The 21,067-nt window shown below is 38.9% G+C and overlaps 1 protein-coding gene across 3 annotated transcripts in view; it reads left to right on the top strand.

Annotated features, from left to right (window-relative positions):
* Fcho2 (FCH and mu domain containing endocytic adaptor 2) overlaps nt 1-21,067 on the top strand; it is a 102,418-nt gene that overhangs the window by 19,536 nt on the left and 61,815 nt on the right. For all 3 annotated transcript variants that reach the window (XM_087621464.1, XM_087621459.1, NM_001191632.1), the window contains 3 exon segments: nt 3,188-3,329; nt 3,415-3,567; nt 14,653-14,757. In XM_087621464.1, coding sequence (XP_087477590.1) covers nt 3,188-3,329; nt 3,415-3,567; nt 14,653-14,757 — 400 coding nt within the window.

Raw genomic sequence — 21,067 nt, 5'->3', positions numbered from 1 at the left:
AGCTTCCTAGGCAAGCGCTCTACCACTGAGCTAAATCCCCAACCCCAGAATGTGTGCTTCTTATGTATAAGTTGTACATTTCTTAAATTTTTTGTAGGTTTATTTAATTTTATATGCGTGCATTTTCTTATATGCATATATGTGTGCCATGTGTGTGCTTGGTGTTCCTGGAGGTAGGAAGAGAGCATTGGATCTCCTGCAACTACAGTTAGGACGGTTGAGAGCCACCATGTGGGTGCTGGGAGTGGAACCCAGGCCCTCTGCAGGAGCAGCCAGTGCTCTAAAATACTGAGCTATCTCTCTCCCTTCCACTATTATATTTTTGTTCATCTCTTAAGAGCATAGAGATTTTAAATATGTTTTTGTTTATTGTTGTATATTTTGCCAAGTTTAATTTTATGTTCCTTTAGGTTTATTTGAATTTCTCAGTTTGCCTATTAATATATATTACTTGCCCAGAAAAGAAATTGTACATATCACAATCAGGAATTTAATAGAGTGCAGGGTTAAAAGTGTGCTCCAGCATGAATGTGTGTATAAGTGTAAATAAGTGTGAACAAATAAATGTGCATATGTGTACACAGTAACATGTAGAAAAGAAAACAGGAACGACTAAGTCAGTGTTAGGGTGCTAAAGGACCAAATGCAGACACTGAGCATGGATTATAAAGAGGATATAAAGCCATTTGTATTTTCTAGTTTAACCATCATGGATTTTTTTAGACTCAGTGTGGATAAGTGCATCAAAACATATCCAGTAGTGAAAGTATAAAATTCAGTGTAAAGCTGGACAGCTTCCATTCCAATTGGCTACTCTAACTATACAGTTCACTGAGTTGTGTCTTTGGGTCTGGGCTTGTATGTGATTTACTTTTCTTTAATTTGAAACTTTCTTATAATTAAGTTTTTGGAACTGGAGAGATGGATCAGTGGTTTAGAGCATTTGCTGCACTTCCAGAGGACCCAGATTCAATTCTTAGCACCCATATCATGGCTCACAGCCATCTGTAACTCCTGTTCTAGGAGATTCCGTACTTTCTGGCCTCCTTGGGCACCAGACACTCACACATGGTATGCAGGCAAAGCACCCATATACATAAAATACAAATTTAAAAATTCTTTCATGGTGGAGGTGGGTAGGAAGGTAGTGCCTTTGTGGATTCAGCTCTCTTCTTTCTACCTTCACATGGGTTCCAGGGACTGAAGTCAGGCTATTAGGTTTATATACCAAACACCTTTGCTCACCAAGCCATCTTGTTGGCCTCAAGAAACCTAGTTTCAGAGAAATCTTGTATTGTCTATCCTTTTCAGTGTAAGACTGTTGATAGTGGTATATTCTTGGATCTGCCTTGTGATTTTTTGACTAGTATATATTACGCTTACAGGAAGTGAAGTTCATGTAGTTTTGGGTATTTTTTTTTCTCTTGAAAATTTCCAACCCCTGTTAGATTTAGCATTGATTAAATTTCAAATAAGATAAAATCTTACTAATCAGAACAGTCCTACTCTGAGGAGTTTACCCTCATCAAGCTTCTTTTTAACTACATGTCATGATTGTTCCCAGCTAAGTTTTCTGCTGGTTAGGAATTATAATAATTATGGGCTGGAGAGATGACTCAGCGGTTAAGAGCACCCGACTACTCTTCCAGAGGTCCTGAGTTCAATTCCCAGCAACCACATGGTGGCTCACAACCATCTATAAAGAGATCCGATGCCCTCTTCTGGTGTGTCTGAAGACAGCTACAGTGTACTTATATATAATAAATGAATAAATCTTTAAAAAAAAAGAAACTAGGAATTATAATAATTATAATAATTATAAGAGTACATGCCAGAATGAGTGACTGCAGAGCTTTGTTTTGTGTTTTTTCTTTTTGTTTGCTTGGTTTTTGTTTTGTTTTTCAAGACATGGTTTCTCTGTGTAGTAGCCTTGCTATCCTGGATTTGCTGTGTAGACCAGACTGGCCTCATACTCACGAAGATCTGACTGCCTCTGCCTTCTGAGTGCTCAAGGCTTCTGCCACCATGCCTGGTTGTGACTGTATTCTTTACTGTTGTGCCTTAGTGGCTGTTGATGCCATTTGTTTTTCTTTTTCTTTTTTAAATGGCTTTCTGAGACAGGTTTTTTTTGTGTAACAGACCTGGCTGTCCTGGAACTTGGTTTGTATATCAGTCTGATCTACCTCTTAAGCACCATGCCCGACTGCCATGTTTTTATTTTGTTTTTTTTTGTTTGTTTGTTTGTTTGTTTTAATCTATTAGAAGTTTTATTGAACATACTTTTAAAGCATGTACTTGAGCACAGCATTAATTATTCTTAGAATATTCTGCACTAACCAGTCTGATTTAAACTAACCATAGAAATTTAGTGCTGTCCAAGGTAATAAGTTCTTGAATCTTTGAAACTATTGATCATTTTAATCTTCTACTAGTGAGAAAAGGTGGCAGAAAAATATGTTGCATATTCCATATACTGGTAGAAAGATGAATCTGCTAGTATATTGTTTAAGTACATAGGTACAATTACAAAGCTCGGATGAAGAGTTCAGATTGCTGCTGTTAAATTGTGTGTAATTGTTGAAGACACAAAGAAATCATGTCTAAAAATTGATTTTTGCTTATTTAAATTCAGAAGAGAAGGTTTTATTTTTGTTACCTGATTATTGTGGTGTTGTGAATCCCACCCAGGATCTCTTACATGTGAGGCAAGCCTCAGTCATTGAATATGTCTCCAACACCAGAGAAAGTTTAGTTTTGATGGAGCTTCTTTACTGGGAAACTAGTATTTGAACGTTAACTTTCAAAGGCTTGTGATGTATCTGAATACACTTAAATGGCTGAGCTGTGAAGACCAGTGACATAAAGTTAACTAGGCTTTCTGTCCCTATAGTTCAAAGATACAACTTTCAAAGGCTTGTGATGTATCTGAATACACTTAAATGGCTGAGCTGTGAAGACCAGTGACATAAAGTTAACTAGGCTTTCTGTCCCTATAGTTCAAAGATACACATAATTTAGCCAGGACAAATACACAAAATCTATAGTGCATTGTTCTAATTTCATCTTTTTTCCAAAGAAAATTTCTGAACCAAGTTCAACCTAGAACCTTAAACTTTACTTTTTCTCTCTTTTTTACTGGCTCCTTTTTCTATTACTAAATTACTTCCATATTGTGCTTTTCCCTTAGAACATTTGCACCAGTGTGGGATGTGTTCAAAACATCTACAGAGAAATTAGCAAATTGTCATTTGGATCTTGTTAGAAAATTGCAGGAATTAATAAAGGAAGTTCAGAAATATGGAGAGGAGCAAGTAAAATCTCATAAAAAGGTAACTTTCTTCTTGTTGAAGGATTGAGTGGTTACATGGTAAGTGCTTCATAGTTCATTTTACTGAACCATTTCTTATCAAACAGACTAAAGAAGAAGTTGCAGGGACTCTGGAAGCAGTCCAAGCCATTCAGAATATAACCCAGGCTCTCCAGAAGTCTAAGGAAAATTATAATGCCAAATGTGTAGAACAGGAACGTCTGAAAAAGGAAGGAGCTACACCGAGAGAAATAGAAAAGGTAATTATAATAAAAATATCTCTAAAGCTTCCAAAGTCCTTTTTTTGTATGTGTATATGTGGTGTATGTAGAGCACGTGCATGTACGTTTGGAAGCCAAAGGTCATTCTCTCCCCCTCTGTTACTCTGCCTTATATTTTGAGGCAGGGATTGCCACCGAACCTGGAACTAACAGAGCTATATTGACTAGGAGGCCATTGAGTCCCTGCAGTCTAAGAGTCTTTCCTTGCTTCAGTACCAGCATTGCAGAAGCACATCACCATGCCTGGCTTTTATACAGATGCTGGGGACCTGTCTTTTTGCTTCCTTTACTTTACTGAGCTATCTCCCCACCCTGGTTACTCACACAGTAAGACAGTTGATTAAATAATTTAGTGTATTTAGAAAAACATAGCTAAGTAACGACAAGTTTTAAATATATATTGTTGCAGATTGACCAAAATTTATGTTGCATTTTAGTGGACCGTAACCTTCTCTCCTATTCTGTTTTAATTGAAAGAAGGTCTTTTTTTTTTCCTCTTTTTTTTGTTTTTGTTTTGTTTTTTGAGATAGAATCTTTGTGTGTCCCTGGCTGCTTGTAACTCACTATTGCTTCAAACTTAGAAATCCTCCTGCCTCTGCCTCTTGATTGCTAGGATTAAAGGGGTGTGCCACTACAGCTTTTACCCTTCCTCTTAAAGCAATTCACCCGTTCATTTTTTTGATGCATATTTTATTTAGAAACAATTTAGAAATCTTTGTAAAATATTTAACATACCTAATTGGAAAACAAATATATACCTTTGGGTAAAAGTTGAATGAGGAAAAATAAAAAGTTGATGGGATTTGGAGTAATCAGTTCCTTTACAGTTTATATAATAAATAAAAATTGGGATGCAAGAAAATATGAGGTACATCTTTAAACCTTGTGTTCCAGACACAGCAATTACAAGGAATGCCAAATTAACAGAATCGAAAGGAAAAGTATTGTCTTTGTGGGTCAGAATCCCAAAATGATATGAGAAGATTGTAATCAAAACTTGTTGGGCTCAAATTTCTAAGATAGGCATGGAATTTTGACGCTTGAAAGACAAAGGGGAACAGAAATCCCATCTTGTGATGAAGCATGAACCAGCAACCGAGGAACACGCACAGGCTGGACCTCGGTCTACCTGCACATAAGTGGAAGCTTGATCTGCGTGTGGCTCCCAAACAGCTGGAGAGGGCACTATCCCAAAAGCTACTGCCTGTCTGTGGGATATGTTCTACTAGCTAGGCTGCCTTGTCAGCCTCACAAAGACTTGATGTGCCAAGGTGGGGGTGTTCCCAGGGGGTGCCTGGAAGTGACTAAATAGAACATAAAGATAATAAATAAAAGGTTGAAAAAGAAAGAAAAGAACCTAGCTCACCGCTGAAAGCCACATAAGTGAAGGAAAGGTCTTAGGACTGTGGTCTAAGTCCAGGGACTGGGGAGATTGGGATCTTAGAGACATAAACTATAGATGCGTAGTCCTGTCCCACAGTCTGTGGAACCAGTTCATGACTCTTGACCATACAGATCTCTAATATTCTAAAAGGAATGTAACTTAAAACCATCTTTAAAGACATTCATTAAATTCAGTCTTGGAGAGCTGGCAGTAGACAATCTGAAACCTAGATGGTTGGGTGCGAATGAGAAAGCACACGTGGGGTGGGCACTGCTTCTGTGTCCTGTGCCTGCTCTTCACTTCTCATGGCCAGGGAAAGAAGAGGGGGAACCCAAAAACCTCCTATTTGGAATGAGCAAACAACTACAATTCTAGAACACTTAAATTTAAAAGACCTAATGTTGAGATAGGTTACTAATGCACTTAGTAATTAGAATAAGAATTCTTGGATGAAATTTAAATTTAAAAAGCATCAACAAAAAGAAATGTTTGTGTTAGGTTGTGGAAAGAAGTAAGTACATATAAAATCATACTCGAGAGGATTAAGAAGTTAATTGGAGACCTGATGAAACAAGATTTACTGGATAAAACCCAGCTAATTTGAAAACATGGAAATGAAAAAAACAATTTTTTTTAAAGATTTATTTATTTACTTAATGTATATAAGCACACTGTGGCTGTCTTCAGACACACCAGAAGAGGGCATCAGATCTCATTACAGATGGTTGTGAGCCACCATGTGGTTGCTGGGAATTGAACTCAGGACCTCAACCGCTGAGCCATCTCTCCAGCCCAACAATTTTTTTTTTTAAAAAGCAATAGCGATAAAGAAGTTATAGTTAAAGAAGAAATTTGGAAGCTAGGCTACTTTGAGTACTCTTTATCTAAAACTCTTGAACCCAGAGTGTTTTTAGATTATTGGATCTTTTCATATTAGGGATATTAATTATTAATGATATTAATACTATTATTGTGAGACAGTTTCACGTGTAACTGTGGCTGACCTAAGAGATCCACTTGCCTATGCCTCCCAATGCTGGTATTAGTGCTGTGTACCAGCATTCCTGACTGGATTTGGAGTATATGAATATGTAGAATAGGGTAGTAGTAGGACCCAGGTATTTATGTAAATTAAATTACTTTGTTTATACTTTATACATTTGTATTAAAGATAATTGCTTAAAATATTGACCAAGCCAGGTCAGTGAGTGAACAGGTTCTCCAGGACTGGAGCGAGGATTAAAGAGAAAAATGACAATTAGACAACACTATAACATGACCCCAGCCAGTTCTGAAGTGAAGTGGGTTTATTTTTTTCCAGTCTGCTTTTATACCAGTATAAGTACATGCAAAATGATAAGATCAGTCTGGGTGAAGGAACAAGCAAGGCCATAATCAAAATCCCACGAACACCTTTCTAGAAGCTAGTCCAGATGACTAAGACTAAAGGAATGTCATGCATGCCTCTGCTGAGTTTTGCATCAACTCAAATGTAAATGTTCTTAATCTGGGCCTATTTCCTGAGTCCTAGCCCAAAGTCAGATTCCTGCCTTGAGCTTGCAAACAGACCCCCAAAGCCTTCCACATCTCCCCCTATTTTATTTCATAAAAAAGACTGCACTTGTTTTAGGTCTTTCTGACAAGAAGAGCCCCTCAAACCTCTCCAGAAAATATTTTAATTATTTTTTTGCATCTAAAGTCCCACTGGATTTTTCTTCTTAGGTGAGAGGTGCTTAGCCTTTGTTAAAAGACCTTGCTCAGAGCATGTTACAGAAAAATAAACTCATCTACATTCATTTAATGTAAATTTCTAATAGAATAAAAAAAACTAGGTAATGATATACAACTACTGCTTAGAGAATCAGTAGTTCACACTGAAGTTACAGTTGAGGAAACTCAGTAGTCTTCAGTTTGAAATTAAGCGTACTAAATAAATGTAGACTTAGGTACCAGAGAGAAAGAAAATGTGAAAAGCTAGGAGGCAGTTTTCCCCTTATGTCTCTGAAATCAGAATGCATACTCTCTTAATGATTTTTGTCTAATTGCTGTTGGAACGTGACATTTATGATGAGGCTTCATTGCTTGTGTAAACTTGGCTTGTATGATTGGATAGCTGTATTACCATGCATACGCAAACTGGCCATGTAGTCAGTCCTTCCTTCCTCCCACCTCTATGTGCTGGGTGCTGGGTGCTGGGTGCTGGGTGCTGGGTGCTGAGTGCTGGGACTTAGGCTTCTCTACTACCACACCAGTTCTGCAATGCTGGGGGTTGACTCCAGCTTCACATGTGCTAGGCAAGAGCTCTACTACCTGAGCCAATCCTCACCAGATTAATGTTATCCCTTCCAAGTAAAGACTTGAGTACAAAACTACTTAGAACCCTGAAAGTTATGGGAAGAAGATGAAACGATGCTCCAGGAGTATACTTTCATCTCTTAAATACCCAGCTGATGTAAGGACTAATGTTGAGACATAATTAGTGTGGTTTGAATATGTTTGGCCCAGGGAGTGGCACTCTTAGGAGGTGTGGCTTTGTTGGAGTAGATGTGGCTTTTGTGCCACTGTGGGGGTGGCTTTGAGACCCTCCTAGCCATGTGGGAGCTCTCCTTTTAGCTTTTGGAACAAGATGTAGAACTCTCAGCCCTCCTGCACCATGCTGGATGCTGCCTTGCTCTTGCATTGATGAGAATGGACTGAACCTCTGGACCTGTAAGCCAGCCCCAACTAAATGTTCTTATAAGACTAGCCTTGGGGCTCTTGCTCTTTGCTCTCTTCTCATCCCTGCTCTTCCCCCTTGTCCCTTCTCTCCCCATTCCCCTCCCCCATTTCCTCATGGCTGGCCTTTCCTCTTCTCTTCTACTCTTCTTCTTTTCCATGTTGGGGAAAAAAAAGTTGCCTTGGTCATGGGGTCTGTTGACAGCAGTAAAACCATAACTAAGATAGTTACCTAGTACAGATCTGTGGGAAATAATGTTTGCCTAGAACAGTTGACTTTATTACTGTTGGTTTATAATAGTGCTATCAGTATTACTAGTATGAGAGGTCATCACTATATTGTCTATGTTACTTGAAAAATTATTTGAATTTCCAGTTTCTTAATGTAATAGAAACAACTTTACAGGTTTGTTTTAGCTTCATGGTTTAGAATAGATTATTTCCTTAATGAGTGATTTCCTTAAGTATATTTTGTGAGTGACTATTGGATTATGGTATAATAATTGCATTAGTAAATAAATGTTTTGGTTCCTAGCCTCTTGCTGTGCTTTAGTAGTTTAACCCTAAGTACATGTTATCCTATTCTGTCTTCAAGAAGCTTCCCTTTTCATAGAGAACTAAAATACATTATTACATAGTATAGAGCCAGAAATCAGAGAGAGGATAGAGTGATGTGTATAGAACACGTGAAAAGGAAAAATTATGGCTAGTTATGTACATCAGTGGTAGAGCATCTGCCTAGCATTTTGTGTGTTTTCTTAATTTGTTTTTATTTTATTCTAAAATATTTTAGAATATTTTAGAATCCCGGGGTTGGGGATTTAGCTCAGTGGTAGAGCGCTTGCTAGGCAAGCGCAAGGTCTTGGGTTCGGTCCCCAGCTCCGAAAAAAAGAAAAAAAATATTTTCATACAATATATTTTGAGTATATTTTCCCCACTCCAGCTCCTCCCAGATCCTATTTACCTTCCCATTCAACTTTGTTCTCTTCCCCTGCCTCTCTCTTTATCTCTTTCTAAGAAAAGAAAGAAAGAAAATTAAAAGAAAAAAGAAAAAAACAGTAAGACAAAAAAATGTCCAAATGAAACACAAACCCATAAAACAGTTTGTATTTTGTTGGGCAACTACTCCTGGGCATGGATACTGCCCTGGAGGGGCTTGGTAATACCCAGTGACACTCTTATCAGAGAAAACAGACTCTTCCCTTTGCCAGCAGGTACCAGTTACAAGTAGTTTCTTGCTTAGGAATAGGACCTGATGTCCACTTCTCCTTCTTAGTTTGGGACCCTGTCTGGGCTGTGCTTGCTGGCACTGTCTGATGTCATATGTGCATCAGTGCTGTTGTATCTTGAAGACATCATTCCCTATAAGTCATCCCTTATTTCTGGCTCTTAATTTTTTTTTTTCCTTTTTTAAAGACAGGGTTTCTCTGTGTAGCCCCCTGGCTGACCTGGAACTGCAGGCAGACTGACTTCAAACTTAAGAGATCTGCCTGCCTCTGCCTTCTGAGGGCTGAGACTGTGGTGGGCATATATCTTACTTGCAGAATTATTTGAATTTTCCAGTTTCTTAATATAATTAAAACAAATTTACAAGTTTGTTTTAGCTTGCTTTATATTTTAGAATAGACTGTACACCACCATGCCCAAACCTGGTGCTTAAAAATTTCCCCTTTATTCTACATGGATCCCTGAAGGGTTTGGTGAAGATATCCCATTTAGGACTTAGCGGTTAAAAGTCTCTCACTCTGATTGTTGTCCAGTTGCAGGTCTATGCACCTTTCACTTCAAGAAGCTGCTTTAACGTGGGTTGAGCAAGGCACTGATCTGTAGGTATAGTAGTATGCCATTAGGCTTGAAAAGAAATGGTCCCCATAGACTCACATGTTTGAATGTTTGGCTAATAGGTAGTGGCACTATTGGGAGGTGTGGCCTTGTTGGAGTAGGTGTCACTCTGGGGGCTTGCTTTGAGGTCTCATGTGCTCAAGCTAGGGCTAGTATAGCAGTTTATCTGCCTTTGGATCAAGGTAGAAAGCTCTCAGCTTGTCCTCCAGTACCTTGTCTGACTGCACACTGCTATGCTTCCTGACATGACAATAATGGGCTTAAATCTCTGAAACTATAAGCCAGCCCCAATTAAATGTTGTCCTTTATAAGAGTTGCTGTGGTCATGGTGTCTCTTCACAACAATAGAAACCCTACCAAGACAAAATCACTTCATTACTATGTTCCTTTAGCAGAATACTAGTATTAGATGTTTCCCTAGGCCCATGACCTATCCATTCTCAGGTTCTTGGCCACTTTAGGAGTGTCAGACAGGGATTCCATCTCATGGTCTCATGGAGTGGGCCTTCGATCCAGGCAGAAAGTGGTTAGTTACTTCCACAGCATTTGTGCCACTAGTCATAGTATATCTGGCAGGCCAGTTTCCAGTGGGTGTCTCAAGGTTTATAGCTGGGTGATATTGATGATATCAAACTCCCCTGGATGTTTGCAGAGTACCTTCTAGTGCTATGAACACTAGCAGTAGGGTAAGTGTTGTCTTCATCAACAGGGCCTTACCATCAGGATATGGAGAGAGCAACCAGTAAGCTTGGCAATAGACTGTGATTTGGGGATCCATGGGGACCCCTTTGCTAAAGTCTCTACAAGGTAGAACCCATTACAAGCACTGAGGGTTTGACTTGGTTTTCATAGGATTTGTATAGCCCCTAGTTTGATTTCTCTAGCATTGAAAAATCAAGGAAAGAAATTGATTTTAAGAGTCTATTAGGGGTTGGAGAGATGGCTTAGTAGTTAAGGGTTAAGAATATTTGCTGTTCTTCCAGAGGACCCAGTTCAGTTTCCAGCATCCATATCAGGTAGGTCACCACTATCTGTAACTCCAGCTTTAGGAGATCTGATGCCTCTCCGCTCTACAGATACCTGCATTCCTGTTCCCAGACCCACCTATAGACACAACACACCTACACCTAATTTTAAATAATAAAGTAAATCTTAATAAAGATTTTATGAAAAAAATTGCATTTAAAAGTATAGACATGGGTTGGGGATTTAGCTCAGTGGTAGAGCGCTTGCCTAGCAAACGCAAGGCCCTGGGTTTGGTCCTCAGCTCCAAAAAAAAAAAAAAAAAAAAGTATAGACATAGCCACTTTTAAAATCTGTATGAATTTCCCTTTAAATTGTAAATTTCTCAACGATGCTCTTATTGGTTTGTGACAAGTATATAGCAAAATGTAATAGACAGCAGAATAGAAGAGATACTAGCAAGAAGAGCAGGGAAGAAGAGTCTACCCCTCAGACTACATAATTTTGCTAAGCTGTTATAAAACCGCTCCATGGACTGCAGATTGTTGATTGCCTTTGTACAAACTCAAAATTTAGTTGGAAGAAAATCCAAAAAGAAACCCAGCCGACCATGTCATTAGATTTTGTTTCTGTTTTTTGAGACAGGATTTCTCTGTGTAACAGCCTGGCTGTCCTGGAACTTTCCGTATAGACTAGATTGGCCTTGAACTCACAGAGATTGACTTGTCTCTCTGTCTTCCAAGTACCAGTACTAAAGATGGCTAGAGTGTTTTCTAAAGTAAACCCTAGCAAGCATGGTTATACAGAGCTCCTGGGATGGAGCTCATTTATTAGTAAACTTTACAAAGACATTTTATCTAGTTGTTATACTTGAACAGGGCTGGGGTTCTAGAGAAAAGAGGGTCAAATGGCTGGACAGAACAAAAAACAAAAGATAAAACTGTAGGAGCAAAGTAAAAATAAATCTTACAGATTTTTTCAAAAAGATTTATTTATATTATGTATACGGATGCATAAGTACACTGTAGCTGTCTTCAGACACCAGACGAGGGCATCAGATCCCATCACAGATGGTTGTGAGCCACCATGTGGTTGCTGGGATTTGAACTCAGGACCTCTGGAGGAGCAGTCAGTGCTCTTAACCACTGAGCCCTCTCTCCAGCCCCAATCTTACAGATTTTAGCCATGTTCTTAGGGAATGGGAAACTCAGTGCAAGTCAGTACTTAGACATGCCTTTATATAACAACAAAATTTAACAACATATATTTTTATGTTGTTCCTTGTTAGAAACATAAAAATAGCTGTTAACAGTTATTTATAAATTTGTCTATGTGCCAGATTCTATCATAAGCATTAAATTTATTTATTTATTTATTTATTTATTTATTTATTTATTTAGTGTGTGTGTGTCAGTCAGAAGATAATATGCGGGTTTGGGGATTTAGCTCAGTGGTAGAGCGATTGCTAGGCCCTGGGTTCGGTCCCCAGCTCCGAAAAAAAAGAAAAAAAGAAAAAAAGAAAAAAAAAAAAAGAAGAAGATAATATGCTGGAATCAGTCCTCTCCTTTATGTGAGTTTCAGAGTTGTCAGTGTGGCAACAAGCATCTTTACTTGTGAACCATGACCTCTAACTAGCTCCCGAGCACTTTGTCTAATTATATTTGGGTACCTATTGCAGCCTTAAAAATATCTTGTATTGGGCTGGAGAGATGGCTCAGCGGTTAAGAGCACTGTCTGCTCTTCCTGAGGTCTTGAGTTCAATTCCCAGCAACCACATGGTGGCTCACAACCATCTGTAATGGGATCCGATGCCCTCTTCTGGTGTGTCTGAAGACAGCTACAGTGTACTTATATATAATAAATGAATAAATCTTTAAAAAAAATCTTGTATTATTTCTGTTTTATGAGTAAAAGAGCAATGTAAAACTCAAGAGATAATGTGATGGGGGAGTAAATGGTAGATCCAGAATTTTAATTAACCTCTTCTGGCTCCAGTCCAGTTTTACTGCATAGGAAATGGCATCCTGCATGTGCTTTATTTACGAAGGCTGGAAAGCAGCTGGAGATGGCTGTGAGTTAGAGTCTTAGCACCCATGTCAGGCAGTTTAGATTTAACTGAACTCCAGGTTCAGGGGATTTGATACCTTCTTCTGGCCTCCCTGGGTATTCACACACATGTGACAGGCACCCACATACCATAAATAAAAATAACACTTTTCTTTTAAAAGGCAGAAAAGCACATACCATGTGTTTGGTATAATTTCTATTGAATTTTAGAGAACACAGCATTGTCTGTTTAGAGAAGACCATGTGTGTCTGTTGCCAGTCTTTACCCACAGCAAAGCTGGTTTTTCTGTCTCTGGTTCTCATCCTGGAAATACAGCTAAAGGTGATTATGTGTCGTCACTGATTGGCCCTACACAAATGTCTTGTTGTAAAGCTTTTACTTGGCTCTTAGCACTACTTTAGACCCCTCGGAAGTACTTTTAGTCACTGAGACTAATTGTTTGATATGTCCCCCACACCATAGTTTGATGAAACTCACTTTGTTCTTACCTCGCCTATCTTACTATTTGTTGCTCATCAGACTGTCAAGAAGAATATGGGGATACTTTTATATTGATCCCTACCGTCGCCCTTCACCTTTGAACTCTTATTTTACAATCCATCTTCTTATCTCCAAATTGATCAACCTTTAGACAGTAGGCATTTCTTTTTTTTTCCCTTGCCACCACCAAGGCTGGCCTGCTACTCCCAGACTGCCTGCCTTGGCGTCATGCTCCTTCCTATTGACCACATACCACTGTCTGCAGCACTGAGGACTCTAGCTGTGTGTCTAGTACAGAGCTGCCTTGGATCTTTTCTCCAGACTGTGTCTCACCTAAGGTTTATATTGATTTCTGTGGTTTTATTTCTGATTTCTATATGTAGGTTATTTTACAAAGTCCTTGAAGAAAAGATGTCTTACATAATTTCATGTTCCTTTCATTATATTTCCTAATTTCATTAAGTAACTGATAAAATTAAAACTATATTATTATCATAGTGGGTTTTTATGAAAGAGTTCCTGAGAAATCGATAAAAATTAAAAACAAACTTACTGGTTTATTAGAACATCCTAGAAACTGAGAATTATCATGGTAAGCCAAATTTTTTTAATTTTTGAGTTTGGTTTATAGACCTGCTCTGGAGCTGAGGACGGAACCCAGGGCCTTGCGCTTGCTAGGCAAGCGCTTTACCACTGAGCTAAATCCCCAACCCCCGGTTTATAGACTTTTTTTAACCCCCAGTTTATAGACTTTTTTTGTTGTTTTGTTTTTTGTTTTTTCGAGATAGGATTTCTCTGTGTAGTTTTAGCTGTCCTGGAACTCAATCTGTATATAGACAAGATTGGCCTTGAACTCAGAAATCCTGCCTTAACCTCCAGAATGCTGGGATTAAAGGCATGTGCTGCCATCACCTGGCTAGTGTATAAACTTGAATTAGACATTAAATAGAATGTGTGTGCATTAGTGGGAGAGGAGTAGAAGTGTGTCTTATTTGTGCGCTTTTTTACATTGCTTTGCTAGTTTCTCACAGCTGTTCATTACGGTGGTAGAATCATGCTCTGGGCTATTAAGTGGGCATGTTTGAAGTTTTTGAACATTCCATTAGAAAGAAGAGTCCATGTTTAATACCTGAGTTATTGTCTGCCCACTTTTTTAAAAGAAGGCAGGGATTAAAGGATTAAAGTTTGTATATCAAACCAAACTCTTAAAATGTATTTTTTTTTTTTTCGGAGCTGGGGACCGAACCCAGGGCCTTGTGCTTGCTAAGCAAGCGCTCTACCACTGAGCCAAATCCCCAACCCCTTAAAATGTATTTTTAATTTGTTACTTCATACCTTACTTTAAGATAGAGAAAATGGTTAACCTCAGTTTAATGTTTTTTGAGGGTGGGTTAGAAAGCACCAGGTCTTGCAAGGGACCCAGGTCTGATTCCCAGCACTCATATTATGGCCCGCAACCATCTGTAACTCTGGCATCAAAAGCTCTGATGCCTTCTTCTGCTCTCTGAGAGCACTAGGTATGCATGTTGTTCACAGGCAGACATATATGAAGGCAAACACTAACATACATAAAATACATATGTCGTTTAAAAATGTGTTCGCTTTGTTACAGGCAGCTGTTAAGTCCAAGAAAGCTACAGACACCTACAAACTTTATGTGGAAAAGTATGCATTAACAAAAGCTGATTTTGAACAGAAGATGACAGAAACAGCCCAGGTTGGTATTTTTAAGGTTTTAAATTGAAGACAGGATGCTTATATTTGTGGACATTGGTTAAATAATAGAATTTTTGTTTAATTTCTTAGTATTAGAAAAGTTTAAACGAGCTGTTTGAGTACTGTGGTGATTTATATTGGCATTTTGTCTGGGAGAGTGCGGCCAACATGGCAGTGCCAGTGCTGCTTATACCACGTCTCTTTCCTGTCACCATGACCAAACAGCTGAGGGAGGGCTGCCCTTACCTTGGCTTATGGGTTAGTGGTCATAGTAGAGAAGCCAGAGAGGAAGCGGCTGCTTTGTTCCTTCTTAGTGATTGGGAAGCAGAAGTTCAGTCTGGAAGTAGAGCCAGCCTAGACTCCCCAAGCCCTGGCCCTGTCCTCTACCTCCACCAGCTAGGCACATCTGTCCAAGTGACTCTAGGATGTCCCAAAACAGCTAGCTGGGGACCCAGTGTTCAAACATAGGAAGGAGTCCATGATGGACATTTCTCAATCAGACTATAACAATGTCATAAGAGTTTACTCAAACAATAAGAGCTGTTTAAGTATAATTGAGGACAGTGAAGTCTTTGCTAGATGGTGAACATAATGCTGGTCTCCAGGATTGAGTCTTGATTTTATGATTTCTGTGTAAGAAGAAAAGTGGAAGATAGTCAGTACTGAAGGTACAGCAGTAAACAAACAATGAAAAAACCCTGTTCTCAAGTTTTCGTGGATGAAGGTAGACAGTGAAGATGTGATCTTTTGACTTGGGATAAACGACATGTAATTTGGTGTTCTTTCAGTCCTAGTTGAAGGCCCACTTTAAGGTAGGTATACTTGATGAGTTCTACCTAATAACACTACTAAGCTCACTCTGTCTCCTTATGTTCTTAGCACCTAGCACCACTTAAGGCGTCAGGAATTCAGTTCCATTTAGTAGATAGCAGAGGACCTGCAGATCACAGTGACTCAGCATATCATGCTGCATGGTTTTCATGGTGTGCTGCAGCTCTGGGCCTGAGGCTAATGTTGGAACTTTTTGGAACATTTCAGCCATCATTTCTGAGGGGCTACACCATGGTGAAGTACACTGCTTCACTCCTGTTCTATTTCGTGTCTTTTCCATGTGTAAATTATATGAGGACAAGGGTCAGGTACTTTATTTTTTCAGCAGTTAAAATAGTTTCTTTTTTTGTTGGGCATTTATTAGATGTGAAAGAAGTCTTGATAATTCTGAAACTTTGCTAGTTCCTTATTCTGTCTCCTCACTGGAGGAAATGAAAGACTTCCATTTCATAATCTAAAAGGGAGGTGTGTGTGTGTGTGTGTGTGTGTGTGTGTGTGTGTGTGTGTGTGTGTGCGCGCGCGCGCGCACACACACTCATCCACGGTTACCTATTATGCCAAAGGCACTATTCAGTTGATAGTACAGAGCCTGGGGGCAGACATGAAATACATGCTTATATTAACAAGTTTTATAAGTGTTATAAAGGGAAGGACTAAGCTTCTAGAAGATAGAATAATAAGAGTAACCTAGAATTTAAACCAGGAGCTTGGGAGACTTGTTTTGGAGACCTGATATTTAGAACTGAGACTTGGGGCAGCCAAGTAAAGGCACTTGCTGCCTAACATCCAGAGTTCAATCTCCAGAGCCTATTTGGTAAAACAAAGGAATTTGTTCCTACAAGTTATCATCTAACCTCTACATGAGCCATGGCATACCCCTCTCCTCAGTACGTCAAAGAAATGTCAAACATAAAAATAAATAAAATGGAGACTTGAAACATGAGTCAAATGTAGGACAGAAGAAGCCTAGGCTTTAGGGCCGTGAGCATGAATTCCAGAAATATAAAATATGAAATCGATAGATGCTGTATTCTACAAAGAAAAATGTAAAACTGGGAAGAATAGAAAGGAAATAGTGAAAAGAAATGAGGTTAAGAAATTGGGTGAAGGGGCTGGGGATTTAGCTCAGTGGTAGAGCGCTTACCTAGGAAGCGCAAGGCCCTGGGTTCAGTCCCCAGCTCCGAAAAAAAGAACCAAAAAAAAAAAAAAAAAAAAAATTGGGTGAAGACTGGGATATACAAAGGATTAGTTGTTCTCTAAGAGCAGCTGGCAACCTGGTAGCCACCTAAATTTTGTTGTAACATGATTGGATCTGTATTTTAAAAGTTAGCTTTGGCAGTTATGTGAAGAATGTATTATTCTAGCCCCAGAGGAGAGGAGTAGTCCAGTTTGGAAGTCAGCATAATAGTTAGGTGATAAGGGTGATGAGGGTCTTGTGGTTCATTTTGGAGGAGAGCTGCAAATGCTGTGGATGGCTAAGGGATTAGGGAGGGATTCTCAGGGAGCTGAGATCACTTTCAAATTTTAACTTGTCAAATTCGTGGATAAAGAGAAATGGGAGAGGCTTCCTGAAACACGTAGTTGGTGTGTAGTGAGCGGGTCATGCTGAGGTAGACATGTTAACTCTGAGGTAGCAGGTGCAGTTCTAGCACTGGATGCAGTGTTCCAGTCTCATAGCCATATCACAGTTTCGTAAGTCCAAATCTGTTTTTATCATGTGTCTTTCAACAGCAAAACTTGATCTGAATCTGCATGAAGCTGTTTACAATTTTAGCTTAGACCGAATGTACATGCTTTCATAACAAATATTAATGTTACTGATAAGCACAAGATTATACTGGCAATAATACAAAATATGCCATATTCTTAGAGTACCGTGTGCATTTATTTTAAAAAGGAAAAAAATGAATTCTAAAATGTTTTGGGTAAGAAATTACAGTTTGAGCCTTTTTAAAATAGTGTAAGTTCACAAAGCCATGCTGACTTCATGTTTGTTTTACATGGGGTCATTAAGAACTTGATAGAGGAAGAGAAGCTGAAACCCAAGTAGAAGCTAGAGAAAAAGAAAACTAGGATGTGTTATATCAGCACAGCCACAGATAATGATTGAAGAAGGGTTCCATTTGTGTTATATGGAAAAAATGATGCTTCCACAAGAAGGCTTTACTTCTATTAAATGAGATTTCTAAAATAGTGAAATTTCTGTTGCAAAGAAGACTGTAATAGACTAGAGCAAAGGCTGTTTTGTCTTCTAAATCATTAAGAACATGTATTTATTATAAAGCAGTTACTATTGACTTGTTAATTTTTCAATTCTACTAATTAAAATACTTTCAGTTAATTATTTAAATTAGCATAGAAATTTAAATCTGCTGTTCAGTATTTTTATTATATTGATGTTGCTTAATATTTTTTAAATTAAGTAAATGTCTTATGAGTTTGACCTGCATAGGCCAGAAGAGGCTATCAAGACCCCTGGAACTGGAGTTACAGGTGGTTTTGAGCCACCGTTTAGGTGCTGAGAACTAAATATGGATCTTCTGGAATAGCAGCCAGTGCTCTTATCCACTGAGGCATCTCTCTACCCTCTCAATTTTTTAAAATTTATGTTTGTGTGTAGGGCATAGAACAACTCGATGGAATGAGATGTCTCCTGCCTCTCTGGGATTTAGGGTCCAACTCAGACCTATAATTTTATAAACAGACACACACATGTTGTTTGTTTTGTTTGTGTTTATTTTTTAGATTCTGTTTAGGCCAAGCTGGCCTCCAACTGGTAATCTTGCCTCAGTCTCTTGAGTGCTGAAATTATAGGCTGGTATTGGGTGATTGCCATGCCTCATTTTATATTTCTTCTTCCCCTGAAAAGCTGGGTTTCACTATGTAGCCCTAGCTCACTAGGAGCTCACTACGTAGACCAGGCTGCCACTGAACTCACAGAGATCCATCTGCCTTTGACACCCTCGTGCTAGGATTAATGGTATGTGCCAACACGTCATAGACCATTTGTGGGATATCATATGCAGTTTTTAAAATGTCAATATTTTAAAAACATTTTTCAGCATTCAACCTTCCATTTCCTTATCTTTTTCTGCTTTCTCATTGCATTTTTTCAAAATAGCATTTTAATTATTTGTGTATATATATATGTTATTTGTATATATTTGTAATATATATTACATTTTTCTGCATCTTTCTCTTTTTCGTAGCTCATATGGTGTGTACTTACGCACATGGAAACACACTGCCTAGTACTGTTTTTATTTTTTCTTAAGATTTATTTTTTAAGTATGTAATAGATGCCCAAAGAGGCCAGAAGAGGGCATTGGATCTCCTAGAGCTGGAGTTACAGGCAGTTGTAAGCCCTCGTCCTTTGCACACACAGTGTACGCTTTTAACTGCTGAACTACCTGTTCAATCCCTGTGTGTTCCAAGCTGGCCTCAAACTCAGGACTTTCTTCTTTAGCCTTCCAGCTGTAAGCTGTTACACACCACTAAAAACGGATTCCCATTGTTTCTTTCCTTTTTTCATTTTTAAAGAAACCTCTATTTATATGTGCATATGAATGTATGGTGAGTGTGTGAGTGTATGGGGGTATGTCTCAAGCCAGAAGAGGATTTTAGATCCTCTGAAGTGTATAGTAGTCACTAATTTTGAGTATTAATATTAGTTAGCAGTGTGCTTTTTCTTTTTCTTTTTTCTTTTCTTTTTTTGGTTCTTTTTTTCGGAGCTGGGGACCGAACCCAGGGCCTTGCGCTTTGCAATGTGCTTTTTCTATCTGGAAAGAAAACCCCACAATCTCAGAATTGTATTTGATGTGCAGCTTGATCTTCATGCATGTTCCCCAACAATTGAAGCAGGGGACTTACCCTGATTCTGTTGCTTGCCTGTGGATCCTGTTCCCCTAATTGGACTGCCTTGCCTAGCCACAGTGGGAGAGAATGTACCTAGTCCTGTAGTGACTTGAGGTGCCAGGGTAGGTTGGTACCCAGGGGGGGACTTCCCTCTTCTAAGGGGTGAAGGGGAGGGATCGTGTGAGGAGTGGACTGAGAAGAGAGGAGGGACTGTGATTGGGATTAAAGTGAATAAATAACCTTAGGATTAAAAGGCTAAAAAAAAAAGAATTGTATCTGAATTACACATTGAGTTAAATGTGGATTCATGCTGCAAGATATATACTCTGATTAGGGGCCAGGAGAGATAGCTCAGTGATTAAGAGCACTGATTGCTTTTCAGAGGACCTGGGTTCAAGTCCTAGCACTTACCAACTTATCAGCTCACTATTATCTATAACTCCTGTTCTAGGGGATCTGACACCCTCTTCTGGTTTCTTCATGTACAGCAGGCACATGGTGCACAGATATACAAGCAAGCAAAACACTCACAAAAAAATAAAAAGATAGTTCTGTATAGTTCAGAACATATCTTATTTGGTAAAGCTGTTTTAAGAAGGAATGAAAACACTTTCCTTGGAAGTAGAGAATCATCCATACTTTACTATATTTGGTTGTATTTGTTTATGATAAAATATTTTGTTAATTTCTGATATTTAAGCTAAGGGGTGTTTCTTTTTAAAACATTTTTTTGCTGTTTTATTTTATGTAAGTATTTTGCCTGCATGTATGTATGTGTACCATATGCATGGTGCCTGCAGAGGTCAGAAGAAGGAACAGATCTCCTAAAGTTAGGGATGACTGTGAACCATCATGTATGTGCTGGGAGCTGAACCTAGTCTACTGCAAGGTGATCCAGTGCTCTTGAAGAGCACTCTCTCCACCAGTCCTGGGCCCCATCTCTCTAGCCCCTGGGCCATTTCTTCTATTGTGGACCTGGAAGAATTATCCTCCTGTTGGATGTTCCTCAAGTCTAACTCCTTCTTTAAAGTTCGTTTTTATGTATGTGTGTTCTGTATGTACATCGGTGTCTGCTGAGGTAAGAGTCTCAGATCCTCTGAACTAGAGGTACAGGCTATCATAAGTCATCTGATTTGGGTGCTGCAAACGGAACTTGGGCCTTCCGCAAAGGCTGTATGTGCTCTTCAGCACCGAGTCAGCTCTAGCCTGGGTGTTCTTCAGCTCCTAGAGATAGTTCAGGAGGACCTAGAATAGATATGTCATTAGCTTGTTCAGGGTGAATCACTTTATTATCTGACATCCTCATCAATAAGGTTGATTGAAGTTTGGGAATTGTTCGTACAATTCTTCTAACATAGTTTTGCCTCTCTGTTGATATATTTTTTTTTCTTTTTTTCTTTTTTTTCCGGAGCTGGGGACCGAACCCAGGGCCTTGCGCTCGCTAGGCAAGCGCTCTACCGCTGAGCTAAATCCCCAACCCCTGTTGATATATTTTTAATTGATTCACACAAACTAGATAATTTGTATTAATGATTTCTGATAAAGTAACTCAGTGCTAGATAAATTTGGGCATTAATATGAGGAGAGAGAACTTTATTTGATAACTAACCAGAAAAAAGTAATTG

This window comes from Rattus norvegicus, chromosome 2, assembly GCF_021556685.1.
Source record: "Rattus norvegicus strain SHRSP/BbbUtx chromosome 2, alternate assembly SHRSP_T2T, whole genome shotgun sequence".
NCBI lineage: Eukaryota > Metazoa > Chordata > Mammalia > Rodentia > Muridae > Rattus > Rattus norvegicus.
The sequence above is the reverse complement of the archived record's forward strand: the minus strand, read 5'-3'. Positions and strand labels throughout refer to the sequence as shown.